The sequence below is a fragment of the Lepidochelys kempii genome, chromosome 1, assembly GCF_965140285.1.
Source record: "Lepidochelys kempii isolate rLepKem1 chromosome 1, rLepKem1.hap1, whole genome shotgun sequence".
NCBI classification, from domain to species: Eukaryota; Metazoa; Chordata; order Testudines; family Cheloniidae; genus Lepidochelys; species Lepidochelys kempii.
The window spans coordinates 158,559,058-158,578,603 of record NC_136380.1 but is presented as its reverse complement, the minus strand read 5'-3'; the positions used below and the strand labels follow the sequence as shown (position 1 = coordinate 158,578,603).

The window sequence follows — 19,546 nt, the reverse complement described above, 5'->3', positions numbered from 1 at the left end:
AATGCAAAACAAGACAGACATTGAGCAGATGGCATTTGGAGTTCACTTAGAATCAAAGAGCAAATGTATTGCTCCCTCCAGTTTTTAGACGGTTTTCAAATATGGTACACATTTCTCAGAGTACTTAACATTTCCCTACATTTCTTTTAAATGGAGGAATTGCATTTAGGACATTAGTCAATAGCAACAGGCAGGCTTTGTTTTCTTCAAACTTTATTACTGTAACTCTTTCTTGCCTGTCTTGTGTTCTATGCATTGATAGCAAAGGTGGTATATAAATGAAACTGCTTCATTTTAGCTGGGTCAGTCCCAGCTCTGGCTACATGGTGTTTTTAAAATGGGTTGTGTCCGTGTTCAGTGCAGTCGGGAGTCTGTCACACTTCTTAAGATGTATAGAAAGGCAACTAAAAGGATAGATGTTAATGGATTATTCTGTTTCCATTTCACCATAAAAAAGAGTGACACTGACTGCAATCCAGTCTAATGTAGAGGATTCTCCCAGTGATAAGTGGTACTTTGTCTTGTGTGTTGAAAGCAACTAATCAAGCCCTGCTCTCCAGTACAGCATTACGGATTGATTGCCCACAGGCTCCCAGCTCTGAAGTCAAAGGGGGTTGCTATGGGAATCGGGAGGGCACTTGAAGACAGGATCTGAAGCTTGTGTTTCCCTGTCCAAGGCAGCTGAAGTCAGAGAAAAGGGAAACTAAGAGGAGGTGGCACACACACTGCCACAGCAAAATGCATGCATGTTAGAGGAAGGATCTTCATAGCATGAGACTGTGGTTTATAGAAAAGCAAAGACACTAAAGGATCTGGCAGTGGTGGCTCAGCATTGTTTGGCTAATCCCTTTTTCCTGCTATATAGCTGACAGTAAGAAAGTACAGTAAAAGTCCAACTGTAGCAAGATGGGATCCGGCTCCTCAACTTACCGGCCCAAGTGTATTTATTTGGATATTGATGGAAGAATTCAAAAGGTACTTTTCTTATATTTCACAAACTGGTGTCTCTTTCAGTAAGCAGCAGCAATAATGATGGCAGGCTGTATTTATTTTGTGACCTATAAAATATAAAAGGTTGTTTATATTCAGCTCTGGTATGGATCTTGACTCTTTGTAAAATGCTCTTGAGTTACTTCTGTTTTGCGAATGAATATAGGGGTTTTTTTTAAGTGCAGTTAGGACTCTCTGTGCTGCAGGGTGTGTGTGTGTGTGTATTCCTGATTTAATAGTCTTCCAGGGTTGCTCTACAAGAGCAGCCCTTTACGTGTTTGCAAAGTTTTGCATGTGGAAAGGTGCTTTCCTGGTTTTCACATGATCAATAGTAACTGGAAAAGAAGCTATGTTGCATTATTTTGAGATTGTTTAGCACATGGATATTAACGGTAGGAAGACATTTTAAAATATACTCTAAATGGTGTATAGGAAGCTATTTCATTCGTTGTTATAATCTATTGTGTATTTGTATCAGCAGGTAGGGATCCCCAATAACATTGGCAAAGTTCTTCTTCCGTATCATTAAACTTTTATCAGAACTTCAGATATTGTGTGCTCCGTGCTATACAGAACATAGAGGAAGATGCAGTCCCTGCTCTGAGGAATGTTTAGTAACTAAAAAACAGACAGCTCAGAATATGTGAAATATATTAGACATGCATTTTACACATAAACACCCTACGGTTTCTATTACTAATTTATCCTAGATCATCTTTCAGCTACAAATCAAGTGCCTTATCTTATACAGCAAATAGAAGACACTAAGCTATTAAAGAGTGATCTCAGTGTGGCTTGCAAAATTCAAAATAGCCATCTTTTAGGGTTCAAGCCTAAATTATTATTTTACCTAGCTTCAGCTTTTCCTTTGGAAAGAAATAGCATTATGCATTTCCCACATGTTTTAAATGACCTTATGAACACGTAATTTAGGATTAGCTGCCTACAGTCATATCCAAATGTGTTGCCTTTGCCTACGGTCTCTGCCTCTTCCCCCCCCCCCCCCCCCACTGCTCTGGTCACCTAGAAGACTTAACCAATTCTCCTGCATAAGGCACACTCACAGAAACATGCAAATAGAGAATCAGAAATGCAGTCAAAATAAGACCTTGAATAATGAAGAGCTGCACAAGTTTCCCCAGAGCAGAATATTATCACCTCATCATCAGTCTGGGGTCTTTGAGTTGAAGGTGAAATCTCTGTTGCTGTCAGCTCTTCGTCACTAGCAGAAAGGAGCATCCAAACTCTCTTAAACAGGAGGGAGGATTTATGTTTTGCCACAGTTTAGCAGAGCTAGTTGCCTAATAATCCAAGGAAACGACACTTGCAATGTGAAGTTCCCCAGCACCTTCAAAAATAGAAAAACAAAGGTTTTAATTTTTATTTTAAAAAGATAGAGATCATTTACATCATATTTACTAAATAATACTTTTCACTTCCTCCTGCTAAAACTTGAGCATTTCCCAGGATTAGTCTCTGGAGAGTAATTGTATCGTAGAAGAACACACCAGAGGCATGACTGCATGAAATAGCAACGCAAACTCCAGCAATATAAATTTTGCTCAATAAACATTATCTGTTTCTTTTGTCAGATGTGAAATTCCATCTGTGCAATGTTTGGAAGGATTCCTGCAGTAAAAATACAGAGTAAACGCGGGTTCATTCAGGGGTAAGCAGAGCATATCGCAAAGCTTCATGCCTCCTAATTAGACAAAAGGAATCCATAATCTTCCAAGGAATGCAGTATTTGTGATTTCTAGAGGCAACTCTTTAAACTAATGCTGAACTACTCCTTACTTGACCCAGTACTGAAATACGATCATTATAAAATTGTTTAGGCTAAATCCTTTCAGACTCAAAGTCTGGCTGAACTGATGAACATTTCAGAGTATTGTAATGGAGGTGGGCATCTCATGATAATTATAATAATAAATACTTTTGCTTTTACATGGCCTGATTCTGACCTCACACCGTTTTTGCACTGGGGTACACCATTGACTTCTGTGGAGTTACTCCTCATTTACATGAGTTTAAGTCAGAGGACAATCAGACTTATTGAGTATTATGCCTGAGGATCTGGTATGTAGCACATTGCAGTTGAGGATCTGTTAATGAAAACATTCACATTTAATTAAGTATCACGTCCTAGCAGGTAAGGGTACTGTTAGGTAAACTGAGGCACAAAGCAGTTACATAGCCTGCCCAAAGAGACCTGACTCAGTCTAACTGCTAGACCAGGGGTCACAGTATGTTGAATTCCTGGTGATCTGCAGAATGAAAGTGTTTGAGACCCCAGCAGTAGAATCATAGTCCAGGAAGGAACCTCGCGAAATCATCTAGTCCAGTCCCCGTCAGGGTAATCCGTTGGCGGGCCGCGAAACAGTTTGTTTACATTGACCATCCGCAGGCACGACCGCCCGCAGCTCCCAGTGGCCGCAGGTTGCCCACCACTGATCTAGATCATCCCTGACAGGTGTTTGTCTAACCTGCTCTTAAAAATCTCCAGTGATGGAGAGTCCACAACCTCCCTTGGCAATTTATTTCAGTGCTTAACCACCCTGACCCTTAGGAAGCTTTTTCTAATGTCCAGCCTAAACCGCCCTTGCTGCAAGTTAAGCCCATTGCTTCTTGTTCTATCCTCAGCGGTTAAAGAAAACAATTTTTCTCCCTCCACCTTGTAACAACCTTTTATGTACTTGAAAACTGTTATCATGTCCTCTGTCTTCCTTTCCCCAGACTAAACACACCCAATTTTTTCAATTTTCCCTCATAGGTCATGTGTTCTAGACCTTTAGTCATCTTTGTTGCTCTTCTCTGGATTGTCTCCAATTTGTCCACATCTTTCCTGAAATGTGGCGCCCAGAACTGGACACAATACTCCAGTTGAGGCCTAATCAGCATGGAGTAGAGTGGAAGAATCACTTTTCATTTCTTGCTTACAATACTCTTGCTAATACATCCCAGAATGATGTTTGCTTTTTTTGCAACAGTATTACACTGTTGACTCATATTTAGCTGGGATTGCAAAGGATTCACTCTGACCCCCAGATCCCTTTCTGCAGTACTCCGGCCAACTTTCACATGTTCTTTATTCATATGAGTAGTCCTATATGAGTACCCATAGGATTACAGTTATGCAGTGGCTCCCAACCTTTCCAGACTACTGTATCCCTCTCAGAAATCTGATTTGTGTACCCCAGCTTTCACCTCAGTTAAAAATGACTTGCTTACAAAATCGGACAATAAAATACAGAAGTGTCACAGCACACTATTACTGACAAATTGCTGACTTTCTCCTTTTTACCATATAATTATACAATAAATTAATTGGAATATAAATATTGTATTTACATTTCAGTGTATAGTGTTTATAGAGCAATATAAACAAGTCATTGGCTATGAAATTTTAGTTTGTACTGACTTCGCTAGTGCTTTTTATGTAGCCTGTTGTAAACCTAGGCAAATCTCTAGAAGAATTGATGTACCCCCTAGAAGACCTCTGTGTACCCACAGTGATACATGTACCCCTGGTTGAGAACCACTGCAGTTATGCATGGTAATAACTGTCTGCAGGATCAGGGTCATAGTTCTTGATGATAGACCGCTAAAGACAACAGCCTATGAAAAATAGTGCAGATCATGATTCATGTAATTTGTTTCAACTTACCCTGTGACTCATCACATTTCAGTGAATTCAAGGGAGCTGATAAAATAGTTTCTTGTTAGTTAGTAATGCAGCAAATTAAGCAATGGGCACTCTAAAACACCCTGTCATGTTAAACTATTTGTACAGTACAGTTTAGTGAATATTTTTAGAGTAAAAAAATGGTTTAAAACAGACTGTTTGGAAATTTGGAAGAGGGGATCAATATCCATAGTTAATGCTCCTTTCTGCATTCCCTTTAAAAGGTGGTATCTCTATTTAGCTGGTTGGGTATCTTTGGCATACTTCTTAGAGCCCCAAGCATTCCTCCAAACGCTTCAAAGGCATAAGTTTATGGCCACCATCCTTCTGGCCAGAAGGACTGCACTGGATCCACGCTGAGCTCTCATCACTTCCTGTACCAGTCACTACATCACTAAAAAGCGCACAGCTTCTGCTGCACTCCTCCTTCCCAAGGCATTCCTGACCAGGAATCTAGCCTGGAGCTCTCATGTGCCAGTGCTTAATTTATTCCAGGGCTGAGCCCTGGCGCCTCTCGGCTTGGCAGTTCAGAGCCCCAGCACTGTTGGACTTGCCGTGTCAGTTATGAAAGTAAAAAAAAAAAAAAAAAAAAAAAAAAGCTTGAACCCCAGCACCTAATTGCTTGAGCCCCAGCACCTCTTTAGTTACAAATTAAGCACTGACCAGTGCATATCACTGACCAGTATCGCACCATGTGCCCACCAGATAATTTCTCTTTACTGAGGGTTCCACCTGGAGATGTTTCTTCCAAACCTCTCAGTTTGTGGATATTAAAAAATAGCAGAGGATAAAAAGTATGTTTGATCATACAGTCGTGTGTCTTGAAATCTCAATATGCAGGATCTTTCTGGTTTCTGAGCTTCATTTCAGAATCACATGCTGTCATTAGAAAAGTAATCACTTACTCTCCATCTGTGTACTGTGTTGAAGTGAATATCCTCAAAATATGCCAATATTCTTGAGACAAAACTGGCTCATATAGATGTTAGATCTCTGGCCCCAACTGATCTAACATCCACCTCTCTGATACACAGGCAATGTGAAAAGCTAGTGGGGGGTTTAAGTTCTTGTATTGATGTTTCTCTCTCTTCTCCTGCCCCCAACTAGAGTTACACCTGCATAAACCAAGAATCAGGCATAACATTTTGAATAGAAATTTAAAACTTTAGTAGGATAGTAGCAAACACAAAATGAGCATCCTATGTGTTGTATCCTAACCACGCTCCACAGAAACTGAAATCATTTAGACAAGACTACCAATTATAATTATACACAGCTCTTATTGTTTTTTAATCAGTAGGTCACAAAGCACTTTAGAAAAGAGGCAAGTATCATTATCCCCACTTTATAGATGGGAAAACTGAGGCACAGAGAGGTGAAGTTACTCAGCCAACTATTAATTAGGTTGGGAAATAAAGGAGAAATCACCTGATATTTTGGATAGGGATGGGCTCAAGTTATACTACTTGTATCTGAATTTCAAACACTCCTAAACTCAGATGGTATTTAGAAGTGAGGTTTTAGATGGGGCTTATCTCTATGTTTGGGAAATATAACTGATAAGACAGGTAGTCTTATCAGTACTTTCTCAGCTTCTCAAGAACATTTGATTACAAAAATAGAAAAGAAAGTTTCTTCTTTCCCAGTGATTTCAACACAGTAGTATTTAAGTGCTCCTGTTTCACATTGATATAGCCATTTAAGATTGTTGGAGAGGAAAGGATAATCATAATGATAGAAACATCACATCAGACTTCTTATTCAGCAGTTCAAAATTCTTCTGAGAAAACTGTTGTTAAAGCAATTCAGTAACACTTTTCACAGCCTGGACAAGATACATTACACAATAAAGCATAATCGTATTGTGCCAGCTCCCTACCCTTTCTCTGAGCCGGACACAGGTGTTGGTAGATGTCCTAAGGTAGCATGACCTGAACATATTTCTCTTTGGTTTGGGCATAGACCCCCTTTGCTTACATGGATCCAGAGGCCCCGAACACAAAAACCCAATTTCACAGACGGGAATTCTGAGACCATTTGTATAAAGGAATATAAGCAAGGGAATGGGTACAGACCGATGGGCTGAAAAGGGATGGGTGACTGAAGGGAATTCAACAGCAATAGTGAAACAATAGGTACTATCCCTCCCCTTTCCGGCCCGCCCCCCACCCCCCCCAAGATACCCAAAAGTATCTCACACACACACACACACACACACACACACACACACACATGGCCTCAGATCACACCAGTGGTGCGCATAAAGCAGAAATGCGCTAGCTTGGTGGAGCGCGCTGCTTGGTGGCTGCTCAGTCTGGACCGCTGACCTGTTGGGGTACCTTGCTCCCTGGCTACTCAGCCTTCACCTGCCCTTGGGACACACATGTGAGTCTGAATCCAAAGTGTCCACCACTAGTTGCAGTCTAGCAGTGTTCATCACAGGCTTGTTCCCTGGGCTCACAGACACCCACACTCCGCGCAACACAGTCCTCCTCCTTCTCCACCGAGGCGCTTCTCCCCTCTGTCTCTCCACCTACTCCTCCCAACTGTTCTGGAATCCTCCGGCTTCTTGCCCCTATTGGCGATTGATCCACCAAAACTTGGCTGCTTGCACTTAGGCACCATCTGCTGCCTTATTATGGTATGTTCTACGACACCAGCTATGCTGCAGTGTTATTCTACAGACACTAGTGTTTTACATACTTTTAAAAGGTCGCAAACCCTGTACAGTTTGACAGTGATCCTGCCTATTTTACTGACTGAAAAAATACATCACCTAAGGGCTACCGATGTCAGATCCAAGGGGTTGATACTACCATACAAAGGGCTGGAAGCCAAGCACAGGCTTACTTCGAACGTATTTTTTGCACTACTCAATTAGGAATTTTACCAGGGGAAAAAAATTCAAATGTTTGTTGAAAAATTGGAACGAAATCCAATGATCAACAAAAATTGATAAGGGATAGAATTCTGGACATGTGGACGATGAGATACTCTGAAGCTAAATATAGAACAGAATTTGGGTTAATACACTGTTTCCTACTCATGGTATCCATTTCCCAAAGTGAAATACAAAGTAATTAGTCTCAGCCCTACCAGTTTACAACTATGTGTAATCAGAGCAGTTATTGTATCTTTAATAATCGCTCCTGCTCAGCCTTGAGTATTAAAATATATTTTATTGAGTGGGAATATTGGGCAAGACACGGGTTATTAATCTCTAACCTCTCTGCAAAGTAACGTGAGATCTTTGACGCACACCAGAGCTGTACAGAAGGGAGTAAGATAGAAAGGACATTTGTCTAAAAAAGTTACAGAAATATTAACATTGTGGATATGACCCAAAGCCCAGTCAATAAGCATTAGCGCTGACTCAGTGGCCTATTTCACACTCTTTGCACACTTAATCTAACTATTATTTCCACTCCAGAAAGTCTCAGTCATCTCATTAGTCACTCTGCTTTCTTTCCTTGCTTCATGTTACCCTCAGAAGCAATCCGAACATATCCTGTGCTTAAATCAAATGGCTACATGTTGGCTTTGTTGGAGGCTTATTAAAATGATTGTGCAAAATATTAAATGATGACCAGTTTCACTGTCCTTTTTTCTAAGCCTATTGGAAATTCCTCTAAAGACAAGGGGGCAACAGGGCTGAAATGTAGCAAATGTTAACCCTAAAACAGGGGAAGCAAACTATGTGCAGTTGCTATAATGTTTTTGAGGATTATATTCCTTCCATTGCTGTCTGGCACATGCATGAGGGAGAGGCAGTTAACTGGATTTATATATGGTTGGGGATCTTGAAGTTCGCAATCTGCAAATTCAGACTGAACCCTCTAGCACCCTCTCCCCCACCTTTAGAGTGTTGTTAAAAGAGAACCAGAATAAAAATGACTAAACTGAGCTGGCTCTGATAGTTCAATGAAGAGAACTTTGAGACAGCATTTCTGCAGGGAACTGGACAGGGAAGGAAATAGCTGGTGAAATATAGAGCCTTCTCTCTCAAGGTGGCGAGTTCAAATCCAGTCCAAAATTGTAGTTACCAAAAGTTCCTACAACATGAGGTCTATTTGAAATTAACCTAGTGGCACCAGTCCAGTTCCCAGCAGATAAGAATCCACACAATCATGTCACCCTTGCCAGTGAAGTTAACAAAGAATGGCTATATTTCCTCAATCCACCATTAAACCCTAGATGTCAGTTCTCCAGGGCAAGCTGAAGTGTGTTGCTGGGGCAGTGTAGGGCAACCTGAATTGCCCCTGCCTGTGCTATATCTCTTCTATGGGTACGTAGAAGAATTCAGTCAGAGTGCCAGCACCCTTCACTACAGTCACATGATTTTGGTCATTCAAGTGATTGGCACCCAGGTTGGCCTAGCAGCAGCGTAAGTGCCCTCACTGCAAAGCCACAGTGGAATTGCTGCACCCACACTGATACTGTACTCGTGCCTCTAAGGCTGTAGAACTTCTGGGAGCACGTCCCATAGTTCTTAGTCCTACTCTAAGCTGCGCTGCTCTATGAATTATTATTTTGTGGAAGCGTATATTGGGACAACCTGGGCACCTGTGTGGACGTGGTCTTAGCCCACCAACTCAGTGAAGTACTTCTTGTTTGGCACTCTCTAGATTTCTGTCCAGGATGGACCTCCATCCCAATCTGTTGGTAACCATGTCTCCTACTCTGAGATGCTGGCATTAATGCAACTTAAGATGGATACAGGACATCAGACGCAACAGAGGGCATTTCAGCAGCTGCTTGTCATCCTGAGAAAACGATGGCAGCAGGGCTTGCTAAGGAGATCATGCAGGCTGCATGGAGATATGGAGCAGTGGAGACAGCTGATGCAGCTTTTAATAGCTGTGGAATCCCAGTAAGCTGACTGGCAATTCTGGAGCAGGACCACAAGCACGGAGCGATGGGACTGCATTATCATGCAGACCTAGGATGACCGTCAGTGGTTCTAGAACTTCCGTATGAGGAAAGATGCCTTTCTGGAGTGTGTGATGAGCTTCCCTTGGCCCTCAAGTACTGGGACATGCAGTTGAGAGAGGCCAGAAGTGAGCTGCAGTTGCCATCTGGAAGCAGGTTACCACAGACTGTGACAGGTCAGTGGCTAATCATTTTCCCATTGGCAACTAGGGTGACCAGATGTCCCAATTTTATAAGGAAAGTCCCAATATTTGGGGCTTTGTCTTATATAGACGCCAATTATCCCCCACCCCCTGTCCTGATTTTTTCACACTTGCTATCTGGTCACCCTAGGTGGCAATGGATGTTTGCAAGCTAATATTGCTGTGGTTCACCCATAGATGGTGAAAATTGCTAATGGCTCTGGAATAAAAGCCAGCTCTGAGTGAATTGGCTTTTCAGACTTTGCTAGGGCTATAAATGGCACACACACATGCCCAAAGTCCACCCTCCCCCCCACAAGTTACACATAATGTAAAATAGAAAGGATACTACTAGCTCATTAATCGAGCCCTAAGGCAAAATAACTCACCGCCACAGTCTCAGAACAAAGGGCCCAACTCCTTTTCCCACTGAGAAATCACCAGGAAAACTCCCATTTACTTCATTGGGAGTAAGAATGTGCAGACAATCACAGAAACAATTGTATATTTGCTGGGAAATGATTGCTTGCTGGCTGACTGCTTTGTTTGAAAAGAGAAGGAAGCCAATCAGAAGAGCGCAGCAACTGACAAAGGAAAAGACCTTTTACAGCATAAAATCATTGGTTTAAAAGAAAACCTAAAGACAATCATTCAAATCTTGCTCTCCTTAGCAAAATGCAGCAAGTGATTTATGAATCAGTTTCTATCAAACTTTTAAAAGACCAAGAAAATTAGGAATCTAGCCCATAATCCACTTAAATATAACCACAAAGGAATATCTTTATTGCCTAACTTTTCACTCTTTCATTATTATCTGGAACTTTTAAAAATTCATCCTGGCTTCATTGAAAGCCTTGTGTTTTCCTTCATGAAACGGGCTGGCTTTCTGATCTTTAGTGCTTCCTGAATATTTTTTTATCTTATCCCAGTTTCTGGTCACTAATAATTGATTTCCAGAATGAGAACCCCGGACACCTGAAATAGCGCTCCCAGCATGTCACAAAAGTTCGTTCTAAGTTCAGCTACAATTGCCATCATCTCCTAAATTATTGCATTTGTCAGTTGTTTGTACAATAATGGGCTTGTGATATTGTGTCGGACAGTTTTAGTAGCTAGAACCTCTGAAAGATGCTGTGTTTTGCTAAGAGCAGGATTTCAGTCATATCTAAATCTGATTAAAATATATTTAAAACCTTGATTTACTGCTTTGATTGCAGCTGGATTGTAATAAACTAAGGTCCATCACTGTGGTGATTATCAAAATAGCCATATAGGGTAAATTGATGCCAGTTACTTTCCAAATAACATGTAATAACTGGTAATGATCTGTCTCAGGTTTTTAATGATCTAATTGTTCAATCCTGTACATTTAATCTAGATACCTGAATGAGTGGGGTCCAGGCAGTGAGGAGGAGGGTGCTGCAAAGACAAGAGCCAGACCTGAGGAAGAATAGATTAGAACAAGGAGCCTGAGTGGGGCTGCAGGCTGATGGTGGGTGGGGGGAGAGGGAGACTTGGGCAGGCTGGTCAAGGAGACTGCGACTGGATGAATAAAGAGACTGGGATTATGAGCTAGGGAAGGCCCTGGGGAGGGAGACATGGATCAGATCAGCAGTTAGGGCAGGAGGGAGACTAAGACTGGGAGCCAGGGAAGGTAATGGGGAGCAAGCCAGTAGGTGGGAGGATACTGGAACTGAGTGGGGGAAGAGTGAAGGAAGTGGCCGGGGAAGGGAGAGAGATCTGATGAGGAGCTGGGTGCAGAGGAGAAGTGGGACTGACTGGACAAAGAGAGTGGTTCAAAGAGCTGGGACGCAAGAGAGAACAGTGAAGTTGGATGAGGAGACTGGGAATGTGGGTGGAGGGGGCAACTGGAGGCCAGGGTTGGGGAGAGAGGCAGACTGGATGAGAAGCCAGGAGGGGAGAACTGGGACTGGCTGAGCAAGGAGGTTGGGACTGGGGTGAGAAGCCTGAGGCATGGAGACTAGGAGCTGCCAAGTGAAGAGAATGAGATTGGAAGAAGGAGCTAGGAGTAAGGAAGCAAAAGAATTGGAACAGGCTAGAGAAGGGGTCATGCTTGGGGGGGGGGGGGGGGGAATAAACAGAAGAATCCATGCCCAGTAGAGCACACTCCCCATTAGAGCCTGGAATGGAAAGCAAGATCCTTGAGTCTCACCATTCCTCTGCTGTAGGCAAATATATGTGACACCCACTGGCAAAGCGTCCTGTCCCCCCTCTAGTGCTGGTCCACATACAGGAAGACAACCTACTACTGCTATCAGTTACTCGAACGGCAGAGGTCTGTGTGGTGAAAGGAATGAGGCAGGGGATTGCAGGAGGACCATGAGTGTGTCCTTTCTCTTCCTGCAATCCCCTTCCCCACATCTTCTAACTTCTGCAACAAATGAAGCAGGGGTCTGACAGACAACAGTCTTCTTTACAACACAATCATGCTTCATCTCCAGAGCAGGTCTATCCTGTGCACTGAAAGAGGCAGGGGTCCAATGGAAAAAATAGTATGTGATCATGTAATTAAAGACTGTATCATAATGCAAATGCACAAAGGGATGGCATGGAACACCTAATGCCAGCATTTCCTGGCTTTTGGAGATTTTTAAACTGACATCTTTTAGGGTTGTCTTTGCAACCTTAATAGTGTTTTTTAACATAATTTTTTGTGTGTAAAAGGATAAAGGGCATTCTTTGGGGGTCAACAGCAGTTGGAAAAATTAATCTCAAGTGGATTCAACTGCTAACTTAATAGTACTGCAATAGTGCCATACATTACAGTGGGAAGTTTGGCTTCCTTGGAAAATATTACATTCCATCTAAATTACAGGACCGGATCCTCAGCTGATATAAATCAGTGCAGCACCGTTGACTTGAATTAACCAATGCAAATTGACACTGAGGATCTGACCCATTCTATAGATCATGATCATTCTCTAGATTAATGATAAAGTTTCTTTTGCTGTCATTTCAGATACCATATGCTAGATTTGTTGATAGTTCGGTTAGGATTCAAAAATCCCCTTTCCTGCTCTGCTTTCTCATTGAAAATAAATGAATTAGAAAAGGGGGAAGATAAGAAAGGGAGGAAAGAATTTCGATGCCCAGGGCAAATCAGATATTTTAAAAGCAAGAATGGTCATTTATGTAAAGCCAGTACATGAGGTCCATGTCCAATGGAATTTAACCGTACCTTCTCTTCTTTTTCTTGTTTTTCTTCACTGCTGCTGTTTTGCTTGGAAGGTGGTCTTCAGTAAATACTGCAATTCCAGAGATATTGTTGACCTCTTCTGCATTGCAACTGGGTTACCAAGGTAGGCATCAGTTGATACATTTGACAAGGGCTAACACACCTTTCACCTTGATTCCTTCCCTCTTCAGAACAATTCAGAGGTGGGCCCAAAATGGAACCTCACACCCAACAATCCCTTAGTTTTGGGAAGAGGAGAATATATTTCAAAATCTAGATCTGAACCTAGATTTGAATTTTGCATCTCAGGCATATCTCAAGTTACAGAATGTGAGAATCAGAAATTGGGGTAACAGTAATTCATGCATAATGAATAACAGAAGAGGGCTTAATGCACTATTGGAAGGTGCTCGGATATCACAATATTAGTCTGGTATAAGGAATAGAATAGAAGAGAGGGATGTTTTGAGAAATTGTGCACAGACAAGCCCAGTCAAGGATGCCAGTTTTACATTTGGGGCACTGTCAAATAGAACTATACCACTCTTGTTCAAGGTTCCTGGTATCCAAACAGAGTACCCACTAGAATTTTGCACAAATGGGACAAACAAACAAAAAATGTCACCGAGTCCCTTGTTCCAGGCCATGTTCTCCTTTAACTGGGTTATTTTTGTGAGGTGGGGGGCGGTCTAAAAATTCCATTAGTTTCCACTCCTGGAGTTTCTTGTTAATTGTTTCATTTGGGATAGAGTTTGGTGTACCTATCCTCCACAAAGAGAATTGGTTGGAGGTTTCACCCATGAATCTGGGGGAATCGGCCAGCAACCCTTTGCCTATGCGCTGGAGTCCAGTTCCCACTGCTCCCTAGACATCACAGAACTCTCTAAAAGGGGTATGCAGAGAGGAGTATGATGTCCCTTAGATGTACACACCCACAGTACAAAACCCAAGAAAAACATTAAATCACAGGGTTATTGAGTGTGGTTAACTCTGTGGGCATCTGGAGAATCCTACTGACTATTATTTACATAAAACTCTGGGATTGAATCCAATAAGCTTTGCTGTTTACCCTTGCTATTACCCCTCCTTTGATATTGGAGAGCTCAACAACTGTCATTTGCCTGTGATGTCAAGCACTTCCACTGTCCCTCAGAAAACCTTGTTTAACAATGTAAGCCATTCATGGACAATAACAGGAGGGTTTCAGTTAAACAGGTTAGGTTATGGTTTGTTTTAAATAGGGCCATACAAAGGGCTGCTGAAGTTTCACTAATTTAAAACAAGCTTCTGGTGAGCACAGTTCAGTCTGTGGTGCCCAAACTAGCAAACTAATATTCAGAAAACATTGCCCTCTTTTCAATTGCTGTTGGTGTTTTGTTTTTGTTTGTTGTGAAGGAGTTTCTTTAACAATTTCAGAATTCCCTTTTGTAAAAGAAGTGGATAACAACACTGATAATCACTTGTGTAGCTTGGAGGGGGTTGGATTTTGTGTGTATTATCTCAAGGTAAGTATTTTTATTGATTTTTAACTCCGTCAATATATATCTGCCAAGTCAATAAATCACGATACCTCCTCAGTAGAAGTCAGTATCTGATTATTCAACAGCACAGCATATGTGATTTTATAGGGAGCAAAGTTCCCTCTGGGGAAAGACAAGACCACAATTGCATTTTAATCACAAATGTCTCTTGTGGTTATACTGTACAGAACATAGCCATTAAGGACCTAATTCTCCACTGCCTTGCCCCTGGTGTAGTCATCTACATCAGTGCAAAGTGGGTGAGATACAGTAGCTACTCAAAATAGGAGTGTTTTAAGCCCACTTAGCCAGTTATACCTGTGCAATGCAAGGTCTGAGGCAGCACAGAATCAGGACCGTCACTTTCGAGGTTAAATAAACCTCTTTGATTTGTGTCTTTCAGGAACACAACTATCTCACTTTTGACAGTTGATAATTGCATGGTATCCATCGATCCAACAATGCCAGCAAACTCAGAGAGGTAAGCCTGAGGAGGACGCGATATTGTAAAATAGTGTCAAGCCCAGGGAAGAGGGTTTGTTTAGCCATAAACACCTTTCCTGTGCAATGTGGCAGGAGAGCCTGTGCAGTGGGAAATAGCTGTCAGCAGAAGTTGGGCACAAGATTATAACACTAATGCCTCTTTGGTTTGTAATTTTACCTGCTATTAAAGTAGGCGGAGTTATCTGAGGAAAAACTACTGCACATAAGTATTTCATGTAGAACATCCGTTTACAACCCACTATGTTTACTCCAAAGGCTCCCAGCTCCCTTAATTCACAGTCTTTTTTATTTCTCTGTTAGAACTTAGGCATGTCATTATTTGGAAACGGGGGGTCCCGGCTTTTATGAGGTGCTGCTCCAAGCCCAACTGCTCTGAACCCCATTTATTTTTGTTCCCTGGCTTCTCAGAGCTTGCTCTGCCTTGCTATTTTTTTTTTACGGTGGCCACTCTCATTATTATTTATTTATTTGTATTACCACAGTGCCTAGGCCCCCACCCCAGTCATGGGCCAGGACCTCAGTATGCTAGGCACTGTACAAACAGAACAAAAAGTCTGTCCCTGCCCCAAGGAACTTTCTTCTTCCCAGTGACTGTTTCCTTGACACCTCTATTTCCAAGCTAACCTGACTCTCCCCAAAGGGGAGAGATTTCTGCTGTGCTTGTAGTGTGACCATGGTGTGTTCTGGTGGCACTAAAGCAGCCTGAACAAGTCCTTGACTACCAGTGCAGTGGCAAATTTGAAGGCGATAAATTCATAGAAAGTGCATGTTCTTTATTTCCATGGGTAAATTTTCAACCCACAAATTTCAAGCTGGCTCAGAATGCATTCATATGCTTCCTCCCACTCTTCATGGCATGTACACCAGTCCTATACAGAAAACACAAAGTGTTTTATCAGTGTCATTGTAACCAGCCCTCTTTGATATTTTGCAGTACTCCATATAAAGTGAGACCTGTGGCCACTGGACAGTTATCAGGTAAAACACCTTTATTTTAGTCATATTTTCTAAAATGCCTTTGACTGAGCTGGTAGTTTGGGATTAAAATAATCTGGAAAATGTATTACTTGTATGTTCTCTAGCTATACTGCAAAAAAAAACAAAAAATTGATCTGACATGGCTGTGGCTATGCCATAATCAAGAATTGTGTAAAATATTTAACTCCCAAGTAAAAAGTGGTTAAATTCAAGTTGGAGACACATCTGTGAACATGTAGCATGGAATTTTCAAAAGGACTCACCACTGGTCTAACTCCACTCCCACTGAGGTCAAGGCTAAAAGTCTCAGGGTATGTCTACACAGCAACTAGACACCCATGGTTGGCCTGTGCCAGCCCCTCTGGCTGTTGTGTAGATCTGTTGTGTAGATGTCTGGGTTCAGGCTGGAGCCTGGGATCTAGGATCCTGCAAGGTTGAAAAATCAGAAGTGTACAGAGCAATGAAACAGCCCTGCAGCCCAAGCCCTGTGAGCCCTAGTCAGCTGGCACAGGCCAGCCACGGGTGTCTAGCTGCTGTGTAGACATACCGTTCCCACTGAGATCAGTAAGGGTAAGGCTGTTGCTGATCACTTTTGAAAGTGTTTTGTAGTGTTTTGTTTTGTTTTTTACCTCTGCAAACATCTCCTCAAAGTTGGGCACAACATTTGTACCCTAGGTAGCACTAACAGGCTGAGGAAAGGGTGTCGTTCCTTCAAACATTTACTGGGCGCAGGTTCAGTAGCTCTAAATAAATGCGACATGACTGAAGAAGCTCTGGGTGGACAACAACATTGCATATACCATGTGTGCTTTCAGGGGCCTGTTCTCCAAAGCAGCTAAGTTGTTCCTTCTCCAAAGGAACAGAAATGGCACTTTCACTTCAGTCCGATCTGCTTCACGTTTTCTCTCTGCTTTTGAGCAACATGCTTAGGCCAGCAGCTCCCAGAGTTTGGTGTGGCGAGCACAGGAGGTTCACAAGCACATTTTTGTGTTCAGCAGGGAGCCAGCTAGTCATGTGGTAGTGGCTGTTTCTGTCTACCTGGTTCTAGAGCAGTGGTTCTCAAGCTGTGGGTCTCCAGGGATGACGTTAGACTTGCTGGCCAAAGCCTAAACCCCACTACCCAGGACCAAAGCCGAAGCCCAAGGGCTTCAGCCCCAGGTGGCAGGCCTTAGGTTACAGGCCCCCAGCCTGGGGCTGAAGCCCTGGGGCTTTGGCTTTGTTCCCCCCGCTCGAGGTGGTGGGAGTCAGGTGGGCTCAGGCTACAGTCCCCACTTCTGGGGTTATGTAGTAATTTTTGTTGTCAGAAGGGGGTCGTGGTGCAATTAAGTTTGAGAACCCCTGTTCTAGAGGGATGCTGGCTTTGCACTGCAAAGAAGTATGCAGAGGCCTGTAAAGGCAGCTAGAAACAAGGAAGAATAGCCTGGCCCTAGCTGCATCTGCTAGCTTCCATTGGAAGAGGAATATCCAGAGGAAAAGGAAATGAGGCAGCCTGGCAATATGTCCAGGGGAGGGCCAAGCAATTGGGAAGCATGTCAGGAGAGAGGGAACAGGTGACAGAGAAGCATGTGCAGGGGAGCAGGACAAGGGAGAGGAATAGAATGGATTGAAAAGGGGAAAAGATTTTCTGACAGGAAAGAGACTTCACATAGCAGTGACTGCTGAAGACTGAGGAAGGCTATCCAAATGAGAGGAGAGGGGTCCATGTGATAGCAAATGGGAAGGGAGCAAGCCTGAGAAATATTCTTCTTATTAAAATGTGCTCCACACTGTAAAAGGGTCAGAACTCTTGGCCTAGGAGCTAAATACCTGCATTATCAAATGAGAAGGAAAGGGGTTTTAGGAGGTGTGCCCTTCCTTAAATTCCGACTAGTGTCATTGTTTGCTTGCCTCATCTACAAAAAGGGACAGATCCTCATTTGGTATGCGTAAGTGTGGCTCTGCAGTCGAGCTACACTGATTTACACTGGCTGAGAATCTCACCCGATGGCTCCAGGTAGTTTGGCTTTATTTACACGAAGCCCACTTTGTATTTTCCAAGAGCACATTTGCCTTTTCACACTTTCTGATAGTCCTGGTTTTTTGGTCAGCTGAGGGTGGGGGGAGGGGAGAATGCTTTGTGCAGAGTACGGCTCATCATTTTCATACTGTCTGTGGCTTCTTGCTTCATTTTATGAAGTAGGGATTCCCAAAGATCTAAGCTGGAAAGGGCTGGAAATTCCTGGTGGTATAGTAGCCGAAGCAGGCAAACATTTTCTGTTTTGGAAAAAGAGAAGCAAGTTGGACTGTATGCAAGGGAATTAATGTTTCTTTTGTTTCTGTTTCTCATTTACATTGGTTGCCATTAATTTTAAACATTCCTGACCTTTTTCAGGGGATAAAAAGAATTGAGAGTGGGAAAGTGTTTTTTTCTGTAAAAATGCTCAGTTCTAGTTCTTTCTTTTTAAACAACCCTGACTTCATGAAAGGAGGGTGCAATCACATTCTGCTTTCAGAAGCAACTAGCTGTTAGTCAAATAGATGCCAAAAAAGGCTCACAGCAGTTTCCATACGGGGTGTAGCTAGCACTGCTCTTTTCACTGCTCTCTGACACAGCTGGAAAACAGTGAAGTATGGGTAAACGGAGCAAAGAGGAGCATGAAAGATGAGATTGGAAAGTTTGACCCTTGGAAAGGAATATAAGCAGCAGCTTCACCACAGTGAGGCCTGGTCTACGCTACAAAGTTAGGTCGACGTAAGCCATTTTGCATTGACCTAGTTGTGCATGTGTCTACCCTGAAATTTGTCTCCCACCAATGTAAGCGCCTCGTTACAGCAACGCAGTTACACGTGCCTCCCCAAGCAGCATTGAGCCATGGTTGATGTACAGAGGTCAATGCTGTGCAAGCAAAGACACTGAGTTACCTGTGTTGACCCTAGCAGTCCTCCAGCAGCTGTCCCACAATCCCTACATTGACCACTCTGCTCTCAGTTGTGAACTTCACTGCCCAGGAGCACAGAGACCAGAAGGCCCCTCCTTCCTTTTAATGCCCCATGAATTTTGAAAATGCCTGTTCCTGATTGCCCAGCCTGGTGAGCACACCTGGAAGCTCTCCACTGTTGTGAACAACTGCCCAACAGACCATGCTGGCTACATGCTCCAGATGAGCTCCAGCTTGGCATAGACAGGAGATACTGGATCTCCTAGGCCTGTGGCGAGAAGAGGCTCTGCAAGCACAGCTATGGACCCACCATAGAAATGTGGCCATCTATGAGCAGATTGCATGGGGGTTGCAGGAGAAGGTGTATGACAGGGACCAGCAGCAGGGCCGCATGAAAGCAAAGGGCATGTCAGGCATACCTGAAGGCCAGGGAGACCAATAGTGATCCACAGGCCTGCTGTTTTCACAAAGAACTGCATGCCATACTTAAAGGAGAACCCACCACCGTGGATGCCTCCAGGGAGCCTGAGCCACAGTTCCCTGACCTGAACAGCAAGGAGGAGGAGGAAGATGGGAGACAAGCAACCAGGGGAGGGGTCCAGCTATGCCATTAGCCAGGAGCTGTTTGAGACTCCAATGCATCT

General features: G+C 43.0%; 1 protein-coding gene across 3 annotated transcripts in view; it reads left to right on the top strand.

Moving 5' to 3' along the window:
* The first annotated feature begins 599 nt into the window (after positions 1-599).
* The window catches only part of PDE9A (phosphodiesterase 9A), an 81,269-nt gene continuing 62,322 nt past the window's right edge, over positions 600-19,546 (top strand). For all 3 annotated transcript variants that reach the window (XM_073359712.1, XM_073359704.1, XM_073359695.1), the window contains exons 1-4: positions 600-975; positions 13,036-13,106; positions 14,906-14,983; positions 15,941-15,984. In XM_073359712.1, the coding sequence (XP_073215813.1) occupies positions 907-975; positions 13,036-13,106; positions 14,906-14,983; positions 15,941-15,984 (262 nt within the window). In that variant the 5' untranslated portion in view covers positions 600-906. The remainder of the gene's footprint in view (positions 976-13,035; positions 13,107-14,905; positions 14,984-15,940; positions 15,985-19,546) is intronic.